The sequence below is a fragment of the Girardinichthys multiradiatus genome, chromosome X (assembly GCF_021462225.1).
Source record: "Girardinichthys multiradiatus isolate DD_20200921_A chromosome X, DD_fGirMul_XY1, whole genome shotgun sequence".
Lineage (NCBI taxonomy): Eukaryota > Metazoa > Chordata > Actinopteri > Cyprinodontiformes > Goodeidae > Girardinichthys > Girardinichthys multiradiatus.
This window is the reverse complement of record NC_061817.1, coordinates 34,713,093-34,731,587: the sequence shown is the minus strand read 5'-3', so window position 1 is coordinate 34,731,587 and position 18,495 is coordinate 34,713,093. Positions and strand designations below refer to the sequence as shown.

Here is an 18,495-nt window from a genome sequence, read left to right as displayed (position 1 = left end):
CAGGTGCATGTCAATGAACTAGAATATTATCAAAAAGTTAAATTATTTCAGTAATTTAGTTAAGATATAAATTAAATACACACAGTTACATAATCAAAGCTTGTATTTCTATTCATTTTGATAGGTTAAAGCAAATGAAAAACAAAAATGATGTTCCTGGCAAAATTTGAATATTACATGAGACTTTTAATACAGAAATATTATGGTATGGCCATGTTAGAACTTGACATGACAATTTACACTTGACACCATCCAGGAAGAGGGTAAGCCACAAAAGGGGTTTGCTAAAATCAGCTGGCTATTCACAGGGTGCTATATCCAAACATATTAATGAAGTTGAGTGGAAAGAAAAGTGCGTTAAAAGATTAGCAAATCAAGGGTCCCGGAGTCTGGAAGATGAGTGGAGAAGCACAGGATTCAAGTTACCTGGGGTCCAGTGTAAATTTCTACAATCAGTGGTGAATTTAGGAGCCATGTGATCTGCTGATGTTGGTCCAGACAGCGCTTGATTGGCCGGCGAACCGATCTGGCCTAACCCCCATCATGAATCTATGGAGTATTATCAGCAGGAAGACAAAATTCACCAGAATAAACAATACAGTTTAGCTGAAGGCCACTATTAAAGCAACCCGGGCCTCCTTAACGAACACCCCAGCAGAACCACAGGCTGATCATCTCCATGCCACGCCGCCCTGATGCAGTAACTCATTCATTACCAAAACTAAATTGACTTTTGAGAGGCACGTATATGGACTGTTAATGGTTCTGTTAATGGTTGATCCAGAGTGAAAGCAGTTTATCAAAGACTCCCCAGGGAGGGATAACAGATGAAAACGTTAAGGTCAACTTAAAGGAAAAGGGTCTGCTTGGGAGTGAGCTGTCAGTCACCTCAGCAGGATATTAAAAGGAGGACGGTTGAGTGTTTGTGGGGTGATTAATACAGGACTGATAACTCTTTTACTCCTCCTTAAAGGCAGTTCATCACAGGGACGAGTAAGGGTGAACTTCTGGTTCACCTCAGAAGACTTAAGATAGAAACTGATCATTGCGGACCACAAACGCCCAGCAAGAACTGCAGTTTTAAAGTACAAAACGTTCACCTGTTGTCTAACATACAGTGCTTTGCCTTCATACAGGTTTCCTCTGGTTTTGCTTGTTTTGTTCTATGTAAATGTTTCAGATCATCAAATAAACTTTAATATCAAACAAAGATAACCAGAAATACAAAAAAGCGGTTTTCAAAAAATGACCTGTTGTTCAACAGCATCTCAGTCAGGTTTAGGTTCAGACTTTGACTAGGTCACTCCAAAACCTTCATTTATTCTTGACTGGACTTGCTGATGTACTTTGTGTATTTGTCCTGCTGTATAACATACGTGGGCTTAAAGTTAGGGTCATAAACTGATGGCTGAATATTCTTCAGGCTTTTCTGCTACAGAGCCAAATTTATGGTTCCATTAATTACTGCAAGACTTCCAGGTACTGATTCAGCAAAGCAGCTGCAGACTATCACACAACCAATGACATGTTAGAAATGCAGGGGTTTGTTTTATGCTGGATGAAGCAATTGTTTCTGTCTTGGAGCTTGATCTTTTTTTTTATCATAGAATCGTGAACTCTAACCTTAACCGAAGCAAGTGAGGCCTGCAGAGCTTTAGATGTTCTGGGATTTGTTTTGACCTCCTGGATGAGTTGTTGATGAGCTCTTGGAGTATTTGTGGTAGGCCAGCCACTCCTGGGAAGGTTCTCCATTGCTCCATGTGTTCTCCACGTGAGGATAGCTGTGTTTCATTGAGTCCTAAAGCCTTAAAAGTTGATTTGTAATTCCCTCCAGACTGATACCGTAGATGTCATTGACTTTGTCTCTTGTCTGTTATTAAATTTCTTTAGACCAGGGCATGATGTGCTGCTTTCAACATCTTGTAACCTACTTCATGTTGTCAGAAAGGTTCGTTTTAGGTGATTTCTTGAATCTACAGATCTGGCACTAGTAAGTGACTTGTGAAATTATATTCAGCTTACCAAAATATGTTACTAATCACAGTTAACTTAAGATATAACAAGAGCTGGGGGGAGCAAATGCCATTAAAGCTTTTCCTCATAATAGATTAAATCATCAATTAAAATCTGCGTTTGTATTTCTTCAAATGGTCTTCGTGTGATATTAAAATTACATTGATATGTGAAACATTTCAATGTGACAGGAAGACAAAAGAAGAAGAAATCTGTGAAACAACAAGTCTGTCTCCCACCTGCTGATAGATCCCATGAGAAAGAGACAATCAGGTTTTCTTTACTGCACTGTCAGTGGTCATAATGTAATGCCTATTTGGTGTATGTACGGACCCTGGATGCAGCAACAGGGTGGCCAACCTGTTTTCACTTTGAAGACGTCTCTAACAGAGCATCACCAGCTTGTCCCGCTCCTGCTTCATCCCAACAACAGCGACTCCTGCTCTGAGCTTTTGCATTGCGTCGCTCCTTCCTCCTTTCTCCTCCCTCGCTCCCTACCTCCCTCCTTCGCTCTATTAAATTTCCAGTCACACAACAGTGCAGTGGATATCCCTCCCTTTCGCTAACTCTCACACTCTCCCCTCCCCTCCTTTCTCCACATACCTCAGTAGTTTGTGGAGGTGTTGTTGTCCTCCTGGATCTCTCCATATCCGATCTCCGACTCTTATTATTGACTTTTCTCTCCCTTCGTTTTGCTTTGAACCCCTCAATCCAGCTGCCCTCTTTCCCCCTTCCTTCTCGGCTCGTTATTTAAAAGTGCTTCCTCACATTTTCTCGTCTTCCTCCCCAACCCGCCCCTGTTTGTCTCTCTGTGCTGCAGTGTCTACCCGGGCTGTGTGGTGTGGAGCGTAACCTCCCTTTTTACTCCCTCGCCGTGATGTGTTTGTGCAGCGCTTGCTCCGTCAGCCTTTCACCAACTGATTGAGTGGACACCGCAGGCCGATAATGAATAAAGATGGGAGTCTCTGTGAGGATTAATGCGCCTCATATGAAGACAAAAAGCAGACCTTTGAGAGCTGCTCCCTCCTCCTGTGTTTGGTTTGCCGTTATGCTGGCAGGAAGAGTTGCACCGGTTCTGTCTGGCTCTTGGGTCTTGCTCAGGTCCTCCGGCTTTCACACCAGTTGCTGCACCGGGGTGCGACCTTTGGCCTGTCGCAGTGCTTTCCTGAAGATGTCCTGTTGAGAGGAAGTGGAGCAGATATGCTCGTTGCTGTTGAGAACAGGCCCCCTGCCTTTCTCCTCCAGCCACGCGTGCATCTCCTCACATGCTGGCTCCAAACTGAACTCTTCACAGCCTCCCAGGTCTAAAACTGAGGCCCTGATCCGTATCTGATGGTTAAACAGCATGCCTCTGGCTCCAGAGACCAAACTGAACACTCAGGCTGTCGTGACAGACACGCAAGGGTTCAGCGCTCTAACACTTCTTCTTGTGTACTCTGGTCACAGAGTTTTTCCCTGCAGAAAGAGAAGATGCTCCTTTAAACACAGAGCTAACCAACCTCGCATCTCCATCACTAAAGCCACTATAAAAAGCAGTTTTATCCGGCCTGATGGATCCACCCACGTTCAACCTCAACGCCAGATTGTCTTGCTCGGCTTCCTACTTTTTTTCACTAAAGTTGAGTTAAACTCTGGTAAACTGTTAGAAGGATCAAACCTTTAGTGTCCAGGATTTAATATCATAGACCATAAACTGGACCTGGACTTGATCAGGTTGACAGAACTTATGTCATGGGGAAAAGAAAGTACACCCTCTCATTCAATCTGGTCTTCACTAGCTTCAAAAACTATTTCAGTATAGCCTCAAGTGCTCAAACATTCCTCTGATTCCACACCTTCATTATTTATTCAACAACGGAGGTTCTCTTTGGGAGTGACGAGGATGGATCGGATCAGGAACATCAGTTAACCCCGTGATCCAGCAGGTTGAAGAATCACCTTTAGCACAAACTCTCCGCAGTTTCTCTGATCGTTGTGGAGAAACTTGCCCCACTCTTCTTTCCAACGTAGATTTAGTTCACATAAGTTTGCAGCCATTCATTTCTGCACTTCTCTCAGGTTGAGGTCTGGACTTTGACTGGACCATTTGAGTGCCTTGATTCTTTTCCTTTTCAATGCTTCTATTGAAGATGTGCTGTTGTATTTGGGATAATGGTCCTGCTGATGACCCAGTTTGGGTTAAGCTTCAGCTAGAATAAGTGTTCAATTTTCAGGTCAACTTGCTGACTGTAACACGCCAAGGTCAACTGGCTGCTTGACAAGTCCAAATCATCATCCCTCCACCACCGTGAGTGGCAGTTGGTATGAGATGTACATTGGTCCTGGAGTCTTGTGGTTCATGCAAAGGAAACTTTGTAAACATAAATCATTTAGGAGAGTCTGAGATGGAGGTATTCCTCTCCAGTTCCTCTGACCTTGTGGGGAATTTGCTTGTTTGTTTGAAATGTTTTACACTTAAAATAATCTTTCCTTTTGTAAATGTGGAACTGCAAATATTTTGGACAATGGTCTTATTCCTCTCTCTCTTGGCATTGCGTTAACACACACCACAGGTCCAGTTTTGATAGAGATGGTCACTCTCATGGAAATCAGTTATTCAAGTTTTTCACCTGGTTGCTACGTTCCCTATTAAAATGCATTGATGCAGCAAGGGGGTACTTAGTTTTTCCATACAGCTTTATAATTTTATATTAATCTGTTGAATGCATCATGACACGAAATAATTTGTAGTGAAAAGTTGGTGATGACCAGATCATTTTTATTATGTTCTAATTTATTAAACACTACAACTGAATGAGGGTGTACTTTCTTTTTACTGGGACTGAATTTCAACAAAATCTTAATTGTCAAAAAAAAAAAGGGCAAACTAGCCCTTTTTTCTGCAAGTTATAATCTCATCTACCATGACCATCAAACTGTGTGGCGCGGCTGATGATCTGACTGTCTGTCCTCCTCTTCCATCGTTTGCTCCTGTCAACACCTTCTCAAGCAGCACATAAAACACTGAGCCAGGGCTGCTCCTTGCCTCTAATCCTGTTTGTGGTGTCCATGGACAGGATGTCAAGGCATATTCCTGGAATGAAGGGTGTCTGCTTTGAAAGCTACTGGGTCTCATCCTTGTATTTTGCAGATAATGTGGTTCTGTTGGTGTCTTCTGGCAATGACCTTCAGAGTTGACAGGAAGAGTGTTAGGTGGCTGCGACAAAGCCTATGGCTCTTTACTGGAAAAGAGTGGACTGCTCCCTCCAGGTTTGGTGTCAGTTTCTGAGAGATCTCCAGAAGAAGTTAAACCTTGTGAACTCCAAATAAGCTGGAGTGTCCCTGGTGAGAGGGATGTCTGGGATTCCCCTCTACACTTCTTATGAAAATGACCTGACCTTTGATGAGCAGAAGACAATGACTGACCAGATAAATAATGGCCCAGAAAACTTTCTTCTTGATTTGTCACTGTGGGATACAGAGTGTACAGTGTTGATCTGTGGAAACTGAACTTTATTTCATTTTGATCTGAGAGAAAATCTAATTTAGCTTAAAATGTATGCAGCAAGACTCTTTACACTCTATATCTGACCTATAGCATTGCAATGACAGCGTGTGTAACAAAGCAGCCTTCCCTTATTGTTGACTGGCCAACAAGCGAGGTCTGTGTGTTTTCTTTTTACCCTAATCCATAATTGTTTAGACATTTTTGCTGCTAATAATAGAGAAACTGAAAAAGTTATGAGTTCAGACAGGCCGTAATAGTTCGATGGTGAGGTGGAAGCTGATGGATGAGAGAGAAACAGTGAGGCTAAGCCGGGGCTCTGAGGGGCCGGCCAGTGATTAAGGGATGGGAGGGATGAGCTCCAGCCTCTGAGGAACTAGTGTCTATCTGTGAGTCCATGTGAAGAAAAAAAAAACGGGACTGAAACGAGGGAGAGAAAGGCTCAAAAACAAGAACCCACTGTCACGGTATCTTAGCAACCGTCTCCGTCTCCCAGGTGACACACAGTCTGACATCACTTCCTGTTGGTTAGTGTGTACACAAGTGTCCAAGGAGCTGCACAAGCTGGGACGTGTTGACGTATGTCCATCCTGCTACCGTTGTGCAGCTTTCAGAACCACCACCGTCGGGTCAATGACCGCACTGCATCTGCTTTTATGGAACTCTAAATCCAATCAAATGCATGCGAGGACGCATTAAAAGAGCTCGCTGTGGGCATATAGACCAACGCTGCTCAGTGTGCGCATGCGGCCAGCCTGATTGTACATGATGCCAATGGAAACGTGGCCAACTGATGCCATCTGGTAGGACTACTTGGCACAGCGAGGCCATCTATGGTTTCTGGACATATTGGAGTAGTTAAAATTAACACTGTGACACTATTTGGCAGGAAAAGACACTGAACTATTAGTGGATCTATTTCAGCATCTCCCTCTCACCTTTTGAGTCCAAATTGCTCCAACGCAGAGCCTTAAGATCAAGTGCTTCTTCAGTTTTCTATGCTCAGTTTTATTTTATCTCTAAAGACTTAACTTTATTTTAGAAAAGAGAAAGAGCAATGTTTACTTTTTCCAACAATAAAGGTTTCTGCTTCCAGCAGCTCAGTCCAGTCTGTAGCGTGAAGGATTACTGTGTTCACGATTTGTCCATTTCCATGAAAACGTTAATTTTGCTGCCCCCAATTAACTCTGGCTGCACACTAGTGCTAAAAAAAGCTTGTTTAATTATGTTCAACATTTAAACAAGAATAGAAAAAAATGCAGAATTATAACTCCAAACTGGAAGTAAGCTGGCAAGATTCAACAAAAAAAAAAAAATCAAGGTTCCAGAGTCCGTTATGGTTCCGAATCGTTAGAGAAGATCCCTGATGACGTCCTCATCCGTGATGCTGGGGACTTGGGGCATCCCTGGCTGGGGTATGGGTCCTCGCTGACCACCAGACATCAGCATCTGACCTGCAAACAGACAGAAATTAAATGTTCTCTTTAACGCTTTCAGAAGTGCAGCTAATGGAAAGGTTAGGAGCAGGGTTTGCAGGGTTTACAGAGAAATACTTATAAACAGTTTCATTTCTGTTAATATCAGATAAAGATAATCTGAGTAAATAATAAAAAGCCATTTTCAAATGATGATTTCATTAATTAATGGGAGAAAAGCTCCAAACCAAACTGTTTGTATCACACCCTGGTAGCAATTATTTTATATCTCTGAGGGATTCTGACCCATGCTGGAAGGTTACTTGTTCAAGGTCATGCTACAGCATCTCAATTGGATTTAAGTCCAGACTTTGACTAGGCAACTCCAAAACCTTGATTTTGGTCAGCATTGGTTTTTGATTTGGAACTCTGATGCAAGTCTGGATGTTTGGATGCTTCTCTGGGTTTTTGTGTGACCTTTTAAATGGGTCACTGTTTTATGTAATAGTTTTGTAAGCTGTTAGATAAAGTCTGGAGTAACGAAAACTAAAAAGGTTAACTCTTGAGCAGTGCATATGAATCTGTCTTTTCCCAGAAATGTTTTGGTAAATTTTTCTTTTTTTAATTTAAACACACTTGTCTAAAATGTAAGTAATATCTCTATTAACAGTTGGCTGTTTGCTGACCTGCCATGGGCTGCCTCCACTGGCCTTGCATCTGAGCCCCCCCTCCTGGTGCCGGATGGACCATCTGCTGTCCTAAAGCTTGGTGGGACATCATATTTGGCATGTGAGACACCGCACCCTGCTGTGAGAACCCCGAGAGGAACATTAACCTCGTTTAGATTCTACATGTATGTATTTAAAAACTTAATAAATATTTAGAACGAGCCATTTGTTGCTCTTACCGGCTGCTGCTGACTAAGTAGAAGACTCCGAAGCTGCGGATTGGCTCCTGGATTCGGGAGACGGAGTATAGATCCCTGTTGTTGGGGCTGTCCACCCTGATTGGGTGGAGCTACACTGACCGGTGGCTGCTGATTGGTTGGTCCTGCTGCTCTCATTGTCATCTAAACGAATTAAATATGGGTCAACAAGTCTTAACGGCACAGAAATGCAAAACTCTCCCGTGGATTTGGGCCAACAGAAAAGCAGCTGGAAAGCAGAAAACAGCTGGAATGACCAGAGTTTTTTCTGGGTGTTAAAAGCATAGAGCAAAGCAGCTCTGCCCCTCCCCAACCTGTTGCTCTGCACTGCCAACTAGCTGTCTGAGAGGAGGTGACACCACTTTCCCCAAAAAGACATGTATGGAAACATTTTGACTGTGACTCTAATCAGATTAACACCGTTTTAACGCTACAGCTACAAAGAAATGGGTTCATTTTTTGTTGAGGTTCTGACACCATGAGGAGCAGAACATCCAAAAGGTTCTGGACAAAAAACGTTTGAAAACTACAAGTAAATTAAGTATTTTTCTGGTTGTAAGGAGCATAAAGTAGCGCTTTCCCTTTCACCCGTATTTTTTAAGTCATGTGTGTCATGCACAGAACAAGGGTGTCCAAGTCCAGTTCTAATTAGCTACTCTCCTGCAGCTTTTAGATGCATTCCTACTCCAAAGCACCTAAATTAAATAATTGGCTCCCTACCAGGCCTCTGCAGAGCTGAATGACATTCTGAGGAGCGAAATCAGTGATTTTATTCAAGTGTGTTGGAGAAGGGATGCATCTAAAAGTTGCAGAGAGTAGCTCTCCACGGCACGGACAAGAACATGTCATGGTGTTCATGGTGGCCAGGCATGCTTTCCTCTCCCAGCTGCCTGTTTCTGCCGTCAAAACAATCTAAATAATATTCATCCTGGTAAAAATGGAAATCAAAAGCTACCACCTGTTACAACAATTTAGTTTCAGGCCTTGAATTACAAAAATACAAGTAAGAACTAAGTATAAGGTATCTCAAAATACTCAGTTTGCCCAAGGAAGAGTGATGTTAGAGATACGGATAGGAAGAGTTAGATAGCTGACATGTTATTTTATTACCAGGAAGAATTGGTTGGTGGATGTTTGGTTTAGAAATAAGTTCTGTCTACTAAATGTAAAAACGGCTTGCCGTAAGGCCTCCAGAGAGCGGTATGACTGCCACAAATGGAGGCAACAAGGTTCACCAGTTACCTACTAGTACAATGAAAAGCCCCCTGCTGCAACCTCTGACTGTCAACACATTCACCTGAGTCCGCTCAGCTTCATCATGTGCTAAAAATACCAAAAATAAACATTAATATAGTGATAAATATATTAGAGCGATAAGTGGTATTATCTGTAAGTTGCATTTCTACCTTTAAATAAAAGCAACTTTAGTCGTGTAATTTTGCTTTAAAAGCAGTAACGTTTGGTCGACAATTTCGCAGCATCAAGTCTCATGGCTACGGTTAAAACATGCATGTAGGAAACTGTGAAACCAGCAGCCTATTGGTGATGGGACACCAGGTCTTTAGTCTGCGAGTTCATGGAAAGGTCAAACAAGATCCAAGTTAAAATGAGCCGTTGGTTGTATTTTAAGAATGTTTTTGGTTCTCACCATGCTGCTCGGCCGTTGCTGCTCCTCCATAATAGAGACCTGACTAACAGGGGGCATGCCCACCACCACAGACTGAATGCAGGAGGAGAAGAGGTGGGAGGAGAAAGAGTTACCAGTAAGGCATGCATCCAAGCAGTCAATGTGCCCTGAGCAGGCAGTGTGAGGAGGAGGAGGAAGATGTGGAGCGGGTCTGAAAGCAGAGTGTGGCTTTTATTTACCTGCTGCTGGACGTTGCCGTGCGAAACCGGCATGGGACCAGGGGGCCGGTTCAGAAAATTCTGGTTGGGGGGGACTTGATTGGGCTGCATTGGAACCCCTGCTCCACCTAATTGCTGCAAAAGCAAAAATAAAAAATAAAATGTTTTCATCCAACCTAAACCTCGAACCTCACTTATATTATTGGGATTTCATGTGGTAGACCAACAGAAAGTGGAGCATAATAGTGAAGTAGAAGGAAAATGATGGTTTTCTGCCTGTTTTATAAATAAAAACCTGCATTTGTATTCAGCCCTCTTTACTCTGACACCCATATATAAAACCCAGCACAGCCAGTTGCCTTCAGAAGTCACCTAACTAGTGAATAAAGCCACATGTGGGTGTTGAATCCAGCTGTTCTGTGAAGGCCTCAGAGGTTTGTTGGAGAACATTAGAGAACATCAGCACCATGAAGACCAGGGAACACAGCAGACAGGTCAGGGAGAAGGTTATGGAGAAGTTTAAACCAGTGCTTGGTTCTAGAACAACAGCCCAAACTTTACACATCCCACAAAGCTCAGTTTAATCCACCATCTGGAAAGAAGATGGTCCAGCTGCAGACCTACCAAGACTAAACTGACAGAATGGACAAGGAGAGCATCCATCAGAGAAGCAAACAAAAATCCAATGTAGCTCTGGGGGAGCTGCAGAGATCCCCAGCTCAGGCACTACACAAATCTGGCCTTTATTGGTAAGTGGCAAGAACAAATCCTTTGCTGAAAGAAAGCCATACAAAGTCCAGTTTACAACAAGCCACACAGTAAACATGTGGAAGAAGGTTCTCTGGTCAGATGAGACCAGAACTGAACTGTTGGGCCTACATGAAAACAAATATGCTCTGGGCATTCTTTTTTTTTAGCAGGGACAGGAAAGCATGTGAGAGCTGATGGGAAGATGAATGGAGCTAAATACAGAGCAAAGAAGAAGACCAATTAGAGACTTAAGACTGAGGTGGAGATTTACCCTACAATAGAAAGGCCCGGTCAAAGTCAAGACCTAAATCCAGTGGAGAATCTGTGGAAAGGCCAACTATTCAGACACTGTCCATCTAATCTGACCTTCAGCTATTTAGCAAACAACAATCGGAAGCAAATTTCATTCTCTTTATGTGTACAGAGCCAGAGATAAAATCATCCCCTTAAAGACTTGCAGCTGTAGTTGCAGTAAAAGGCGGTTCTACTAAATATTTCATCAAATGCTCATCAAACCCTGCAGATTTTTGTTGCAAAACAGTTTGAAAACCATGTACCATTTTCAGTCCATGCACTGCCTTGTGTAATGTGAAAAAAGTCAAGGGATAAAAACAATCCAGCGTCACAGAGGCACTTTTATCAGCTGCACCTTTAAAAAAAAGGCAACCATTTAAGAATAGAGAGAGATGTTGAATTATTAACAAGATTAGACTTTAATCACAAATGCAAATCTGTGTCAACATAAAAAAATAAAGCATAAGCTGCAGAGCTTAACCCAAACAGACATGAAGGATTCCCACAGTGAGTATCCTGTGATGAAGAGTTGACAAACAGTCAAACAGAAACATTTCTTTTGATTTTTTTCCATATTTTTTAATTTCCGAGTTAAAATGTTAAAGGCTGCATATAGTTTAGCTTCATAAGGTAAAAATATCTGGTCTTTGTGACCATGTAAGAACACTTCCTGCTGACAGTGAGACCAACATTTAGTCCACGACTCAGTCACCAACAATGATGCTGATTGTTTTTATGTTTTTAGACTTAAGGTTTCGCACCTTTTTCATCTCACATATATTAGCTAAGTTATCCATTCATAGCTTTAATTCATTTCCTGTCTGTCATCGTTTTACACCTTATGCTTTCAACAAGATTTTTCACCTTAACTTGAACATTTTCAAAACTCAGTTTTCTGATTGTCAAATCAGAAAATGTTCCAGAACCGAAAGCCTAACACACTTTAGAAATTGTTCATTGTTCTATTTTCAAGAACAGTTATAGATGCAACAATCAGGATTTTCCTGGCCAATACTATTCTCCAGTTTTCTTTAACCTTTATCTGATTTTTACTAAACTCTAAAAACTGCACGATAGTAGAGGTTGTTAGTTGTCTCCGTGACCCAGTTCTATTGGTATCGATCTGGGTTAGAACATAGTACAGTAAATCGAGGGCGTTTCCCTTCAGCTCAGCTCCTTCTTTACCATAGCAATGGTCTGATTACTGCAAACGAAGCACCGCTCTGTCCAGCCATCTTCTACTTCACCCTGACTCCTCTATACGAGAAGATTTTTTTAGTTGGAAAAATGTAGAATTTACTTAATTCTAGATTCCAGAAAGGATTCCTGGGCCGTTTGTGCAGATTACAGCAGCTCCTCCTCTGCCAGGAGAGCCGCTGTGGTCTGGGGACCCTGATCTTCAACAGCAACAGCGGAGTCCAGAATGAGATTAAAACAGACTAACAAAGCATTAACCTCAGATTGTTTCATATCGGTTATGGTTTAAAAGCCACTGATTGCCACCCAAGACTGCACAAAAATGTGTCGGTGGAGTAGATTTTAAGGACTCAAAAGGAGAGTACCGATCGGGATAACAATCTGCTTACAATTTAATAGCAGTTTGTCTTTGAAACTGAATTAAAACCAGTTTTAACGTAATAATCCACGCATCTTTAACAATCACAGCCTGTGAGATGTTTCTCTGTATCTCAGAACATAAAAGATGAAAAATATTGTAGCTTTAGAGGAAAGAGCCTTACTATCTGTGAAGAAAGCAGGCCAATATCCGGTCTTCCTTTAATTAAATATTTCCACTTCGGTTGTAGGATTTAATCAATGTTTTTTAACACAAACTCTGTAAAACACATTCATCTTGGGTGGCTGGGTTTAAATATTGTTTGCTAACAAAAACAGAAATCCTGTATTGTTATTTATATTTAACAGGAAATAAAATGCTGGGGAATATTTTATTCAGTTGAAATCTTGGACATCCTCCCACTACAAAAGGTCCACTTTTAGTCCAGGGTCAAACCAAAGAATCCCACCTCCCCAGCAGGACAGCTGCTTTCAGGGTAGATTTCCACCTGCTTTGGTCTGGTTTGGCGCTGGTTCCTGCCAGAGGGGGGGACTTTTAAGACTGGGCTTAAAACTTTCCTTTTTAATAAAGCTTATAGTTAGAGTAGCTTAGGTTATCCTGAGCTATCTCTGTAGTTATGCTGCTATAGGCTTAGGCTGCTAGAGGACATAACGACCACTTTCACCCTCTTCGCTGCATTCTCCCACTACTTTCCAATTTTGCATTTTTGCTGTTATTTCAGCTTTTAACTTTATGTTCTCTCTCTTTTCTCTTCCTAGAAGCTACATCTGGCCTGACACTGTGTCTACCTGTGACACCTTCCTGGAGGGGGGCATCGTCCAAGCTTCTGCTGGCAACAACTTCATGTTCACCATGATAATGCTTAATGCTCAACTTGAAAACTGGCTCATAGTTCATCTGTCTTTCTTTCCTAGATGAAGCCACTAAAGGAGCTACATCCATTAACATTTACTCTTCCTTCCCATAGAAAGGACTCCTGGATCAGTGCTTCTGGGTTCTTTTTGTGTCTCTGCTCTGTTCTCTCAAACCCCCAGTAGGTCGTGGCAGATCTGGTTCTGCTGGAGGTTTCTTCCTGTTAAAAGGGAGTTTTTCCTCTCCACTGTCGCTACATGCATGCTCAGTATGAGGGATTGCTGCAAAGTCAACGCCAGTGACTGTCCACTGTCTCTACATGCTCATCCGGGAGGAGTGAATGCTGCAAGTCACTGACTGGATGCAATCTGCTGGGTTTCCTTAGATAGAAAAACATTTTATCCAATTTGAATAAATAACTGAATCTGACTGTTCAATGGTTAGGATTAATTGGAATGTATGTACCTGACTTGAAATCTGAATGATTCGATTGAACTGACTTTGTAAAGTGCCTTGACACGACATGTGTTGTGAATTGGCGCTGTACTACCCCAGAACACCACTTGAGGTTCTGTAGAAAGTTAATGTAATGGAAGCAGACGTTTATATTTATACAGCAAGTGAAAAACAACTTGAACTGCTTTTCACAAGACATCTTTTTGTATTCCAATTTCTGGTAAAAAAAAAATAAAAATAAAGTGCAAAATGAATCCTTAATTGGTAAAAAGTAATCAAACGCTTTCGAAATTCTGCCAGTCTGCTGTTTCTGTACACACCTTCTGCTGACGTAAACTATATTAACAGCACATATATTTTCTTTATGCAATTTACTGTGTTACCAGTGTTGAAAGCTTGCAAGACGGCATTTACACCCACTTTGTCAGGCAGCAGATGGAAAGAGAAAAACAAAATGAAGATTTAACATCAGGCCCAATCCTGCAAGGTGTTTCACACAAACTCTGTCTCAGTCACTAAAATCTTCTGCAGAATCTAGAGGATAATAATAATAATGAAAAATATCACACAGAAAATGGCACTTAAGCAGTAACAGAAACCAGAAGCCTCCCGCAGGGTTCTTCACATTCACAGTTTTTAAGGTGCATTTTTCAGGTGTTTTTGTGCCCCACCATGTGATTAAATGTTCTGAAACAGTGTTTATCTCAAAAACCATAATTTTACTTTTTATTCACACAAGACCTGATGGCACATATCGCTCCGTCAAATAATCGACAAAAGCGTGAGGAATGAAGAGTGAATAAAATAGATGATGTGTCTCAAAGTTAAATTTGTCTCTGCTTACATAAACAGACCCAAAGATCCAAACTGTCTCCTCCAGATGGAAGGAAATCAAACCGGATGTTCAGGAACCAACAAGGCTGAAACCTTTTATGAAGCAGAAACTGCTAAAACGCAGGTGTTACTGTCCATAGTAATGCCATTTCAACATCGCGATGGATTGAGAGGGCGTGGAGCAAACTGGAGAACATTCAGACAAGGCATTGTTTGATCCACAATGCTGACTTGTGTTAGGAGGATTCCCAAGACGTTGGTGGTGGCGGTATCATGGTGAGGGCTGTTCTGACACCAGTGGAACTGCTGCGTTGCATAAAGTGGGTGGAATAATTAATTTGACCTCAACTCAAAAGCTAAATATTTAAACTTGGACATAACTGGATGATCCAACTGGACAGTCTTAAATGACCAGTTCTTCAGAGAGAGGTCAAATAACCGACCAGAACTGTTTCAGAACCTTACTGATGGCGACAGGAAGCATATAGGAAAGGTAACTTCCTCAGTGTCATTTGACTAAATATTACTGGTTTAAATATGACTCTAACCCTGTATGGATTAGAAAACAGTCTGATCTGTGCCTCCAGCACGAATAATTAAGAACAAATTAAATAGTTTCATATAACTAAAATCCAAGCACATTAAACCTTGAAAAAACATAAATGTTTATTTCACATATTTACACACACAATAAAAACACAGCTAGGTAATACATTTTTTTTTTCCAATTGCAGGATTTCAAAAAATGAGCTTAGAAAAAGCAAACAAAAAAAATATAATAGTGCTTTGCGTGTTTTGGCCAGAGATGGGCACATATGAATTTGAGTGAGTTCCCATTCTAACCCAGAGGGTTCAAAGGGGACATATCATGCTTTTAAATCTTTCCTTTTCAGTCTTAAATCATCCAGTTGTGGTCTATATGAAGTGGAACTGCAATGCTTTGGTCTGAACTCCTTGTTCTTGCAGCTCCACAGGCTTCTCTTTTACCTGTTCTGAGGTGCGTCTGAGAGCAACTCGTTTTGGCGCCGTCTCTTTAAATGCTACTGGGGCACTTCACAACACGCCCCCCTACAGCTCAAGGTGCGCTCAAATTAAACCCTTTCAGCCATCCATCTAGCGGCACGGAAACAAGACAAAAACGGCAAAAACAATAATAATAATAATAATCAAAACACGCAGTACGGTTCTGTTTTCAAGGAGCTAAAAGCAACACACAGCGCTAACATAGGCAGAAGGCACGACGCTACTACTATCAACACAAAGGCCAGGACGTCATATCCACACACAATAAATTCATGTCTAAAATAAAGTTTGTAGTCAGAGTTATTTGCAGCTTATTGCTTTGCTGTGTTCGTTGTTTCCATAGACAGAAGGAACTGACCCCTTAATCAGATGAAGTCTTTCAGCAAATCCTTCTTGATACTGAAGGATGCAGAAGAACTCGTCCTTGAAGTGAAGGAAATAGGAATAGCCCCACTGATGTGGGTAGATTTCCGCAAAAAATAAATTTTAACCAGTTCTGCAGCAAAAACTGTGACGTAACAGTTGGAAAAACATAACAGATGATAGAGAAAACTGAATGGACTGAAAAATATGACTCAAACAGAAAATAAAGATCCCGATATAAAGATCTCCGCAACACCTGGAGAGACCAAAATCTACTTTTTTGCACTCTTACAGTATCCAATTACATAACAAAATGTATTTGGAGGCTAAAATAGTGGATTTTGCATGATACGTCCCCTTTAAATGAGGTTGGCCCACCCTTTGCACCCTTAATAGCATCAGCTATTATAGCTGCATCTTTGTACTTGACACATATCTCATGTTTGTAGACTGTGGCCATGAAAGTACTGGAACACCTGAATTCAATGATGTGGAGGAGCAATTATGCTCTGTAGAAGCAGAGGGTGACGCGATCTTAAATGTACAGTTTTTAACCCAAAATGATGCCTGAGGATCTTTAATAAACTCTGAGCACAGCAGTCTACTCTAGTCCTCTTCTCATACCAATTCTTTGAGCTTTACTGTTGCCAAGTCTTCCTAAAATCCATGCAGCGTTCTCTTATTTTACTGCAGCGATACAGAATACACACAAACATCTCTGCAGGAGGAATCTGATTAAAAATAAAACCCAGAAAATAATAAAACAAGAAAAATAAAAATGGATGAGCTAAAGAAGAAACCTGATCGTTTGCCTTCTGTGATGTCATCAGAGCCATGTGCGCCTGAAGGCTTGTTTTAAGAGGGTACGTTTTATCTTGATTACGGAACAATTTCCAAAAAAAAAAAAAAGGTGCAGTATGTGTTTAGAAGAAAAACTATATTTAAAGGTGAGTTTGATCGATTTCATAGAAAAATCCGGAAAGTATCTTTAAGGATCTAACCTCCGATTCTTAAAAAATGAAAACTAACAGCATCCAGATGCTTTATCTGCACAGCCCTTCAATTTTAAAAGAGTGTTGTGATAGGCCTGTGCTGGATTCTGTGTCAGGAGACACAAGGGGAAATGAAGGGCATTTCATCTCCACTCCCAGCAAAAATTATTAACTTCAGGCTCAGGAAAGCGTGATGGAAAAACACTTTCACTCATCCATCTTACTGAATCTGAACAAATCACCCAAGGATGGTGCTAATACGCGCTGCGCTCTCTGACCAACAGCGATGAAACACATGGCTCTGGGTCTTTTAAGGAAACTAACAGGGAGGAAAAAAAAGCTCGTTTCTCCTCTGCCGTCTATGATTCATCTCCACCTGTCAACCCACTAACCTGTTCGATCTTCGATGAAGAGTCTGCATCACATGAAACGCCATAATATTCTATTGTGAAAAGAAACAGAGAATGCTCCTGGAGAATGCCACTCTGAGGGCTCTGCATAGAGAAATCGTAACCACTGGTTCAAATTGAATTTTAATTATGTTAAGATTGCTGTAGCACTTCCTTGTTAGCAATGCAGCACTGAATTTGTGATGATACACAAGAGGCAGAGGTAGAAAAAAGCTTTCATTAAAATTTCCTGTCTTCTGCCTTCTGTAAATGTCTCCATACTCATTCACACATGACTTATGAGTCACATACTGGGCCTCTCGCAAAGACATAAAATTAGCAGGATGGTTAGACAAGAGCTATCAACACCGATATCAGAGCACGAGGAGAAATGTAATCTGAATCATGTAAACTCGCCGAGCAGCTTTATTTTTAAAGAGCAACATGCTGCCGCCCTGGCTGCTCGCTGCAATGTTTAACAGCCGTGCAGCACCTCTCCTCCACGCGAGAAGCTGGAGATGAGCCACGTGATGGAAAAGGTGGCTAATCTGGTGGACCCGTTTTAAATCAGCCCATCTGCAGGGATGAACACAGGACCAGATTCACCTTTAGCTCTGAGGCGAGAACGAAGGAGCGTCGCCGTCAGATTTCTGCACCATGTCCAGGAGGACTGGAGTCTATACAGCCTCAATGATTTATACCCAACTCTGTTCTGTTTGATGCTGAAGGACACGTTTTAAACGGGGCTCCGCAAAGACCACAGAGTTTAGTATATAGTACATACTACAAATAAAAAACAATAGGGGTAAAGAAAAGACCGTTTGAAATTATCTGTAAAACCTAATAAAAATTGAATTACTAGTAAGGAATAAATTAGGACAATCCCACATTTATTCTTTTTAAACATGGTTTGCATTGTTTGAGACATAGTGAACACCAAGGTGAGACCCAGAGAGCTGTCTGATGCCGTCAAAAAAATAGTGAAGCAGTTTCAGAGTCTAATAAGGGATTTAAAGTGGTCTCAAAAGAATTTGAAAGCAGCCATTCCACTGTAGGGAAATAGTCTACATCTGGAGGACGTTTAAAATGACTGCCAACATGCCCGGCTCTGACTATTCAAGCAGGTCTACCTGGAAAGATAACCATAAGATGCTAAAAGAAGTCTCCAAAAGCCCTAAAATGTCATCACAGCAGGCCCCTGCTACTGTTGATATGAAAGTGCAGGTCTGTGCAATCAGAAAGAAAAACACAAGTTTAAATTTCACGTGAGATGTGTAAGGAGGA

General features: G+C 41.5%; 1 protein-coding gene across 2 annotated transcripts in view; it reads right to left on the bottom strand.

Moving 5' to 3' along the window:
- Positions 1–5,487: 5,487 nt before the first annotated feature.
- The window catches only part of LOC124863507 (mediator of RNA polymerase II transcription subunit 25-like), a 30,799-nt gene continuing 17,791 nt past the window's right edge, over positions 5,488–18,495 (bottom strand). Inside the window, exons 16-20 of one of the 2 annotated variants that reach the window (XM_047357897.1) lie at positions 9,704–9,817; positions 9,486–9,557; positions 7,820–7,981; positions 7,599–7,719; positions 5,488–6,951 (exon numbers count right to left, since the gene is read on the bottom strand). In XM_047357897.1, the coding sequence (XP_047213853.1) occupies positions 6,848–6,951; positions 7,599–7,719; positions 7,820–7,981; positions 9,486–9,557; positions 9,704–9,817 (573 nt within the window). In that variant the 3' untranslated portion in view covers positions 5,488–6,847. The remainder of the gene's footprint in view (positions 6,952–7,598; positions 7,720–7,819; positions 7,982–9,485; positions 9,558–9,703; positions 9,818–18,495) is intronic. The other variant, XM_047357898.1, reaches the window with a different exon arrangement.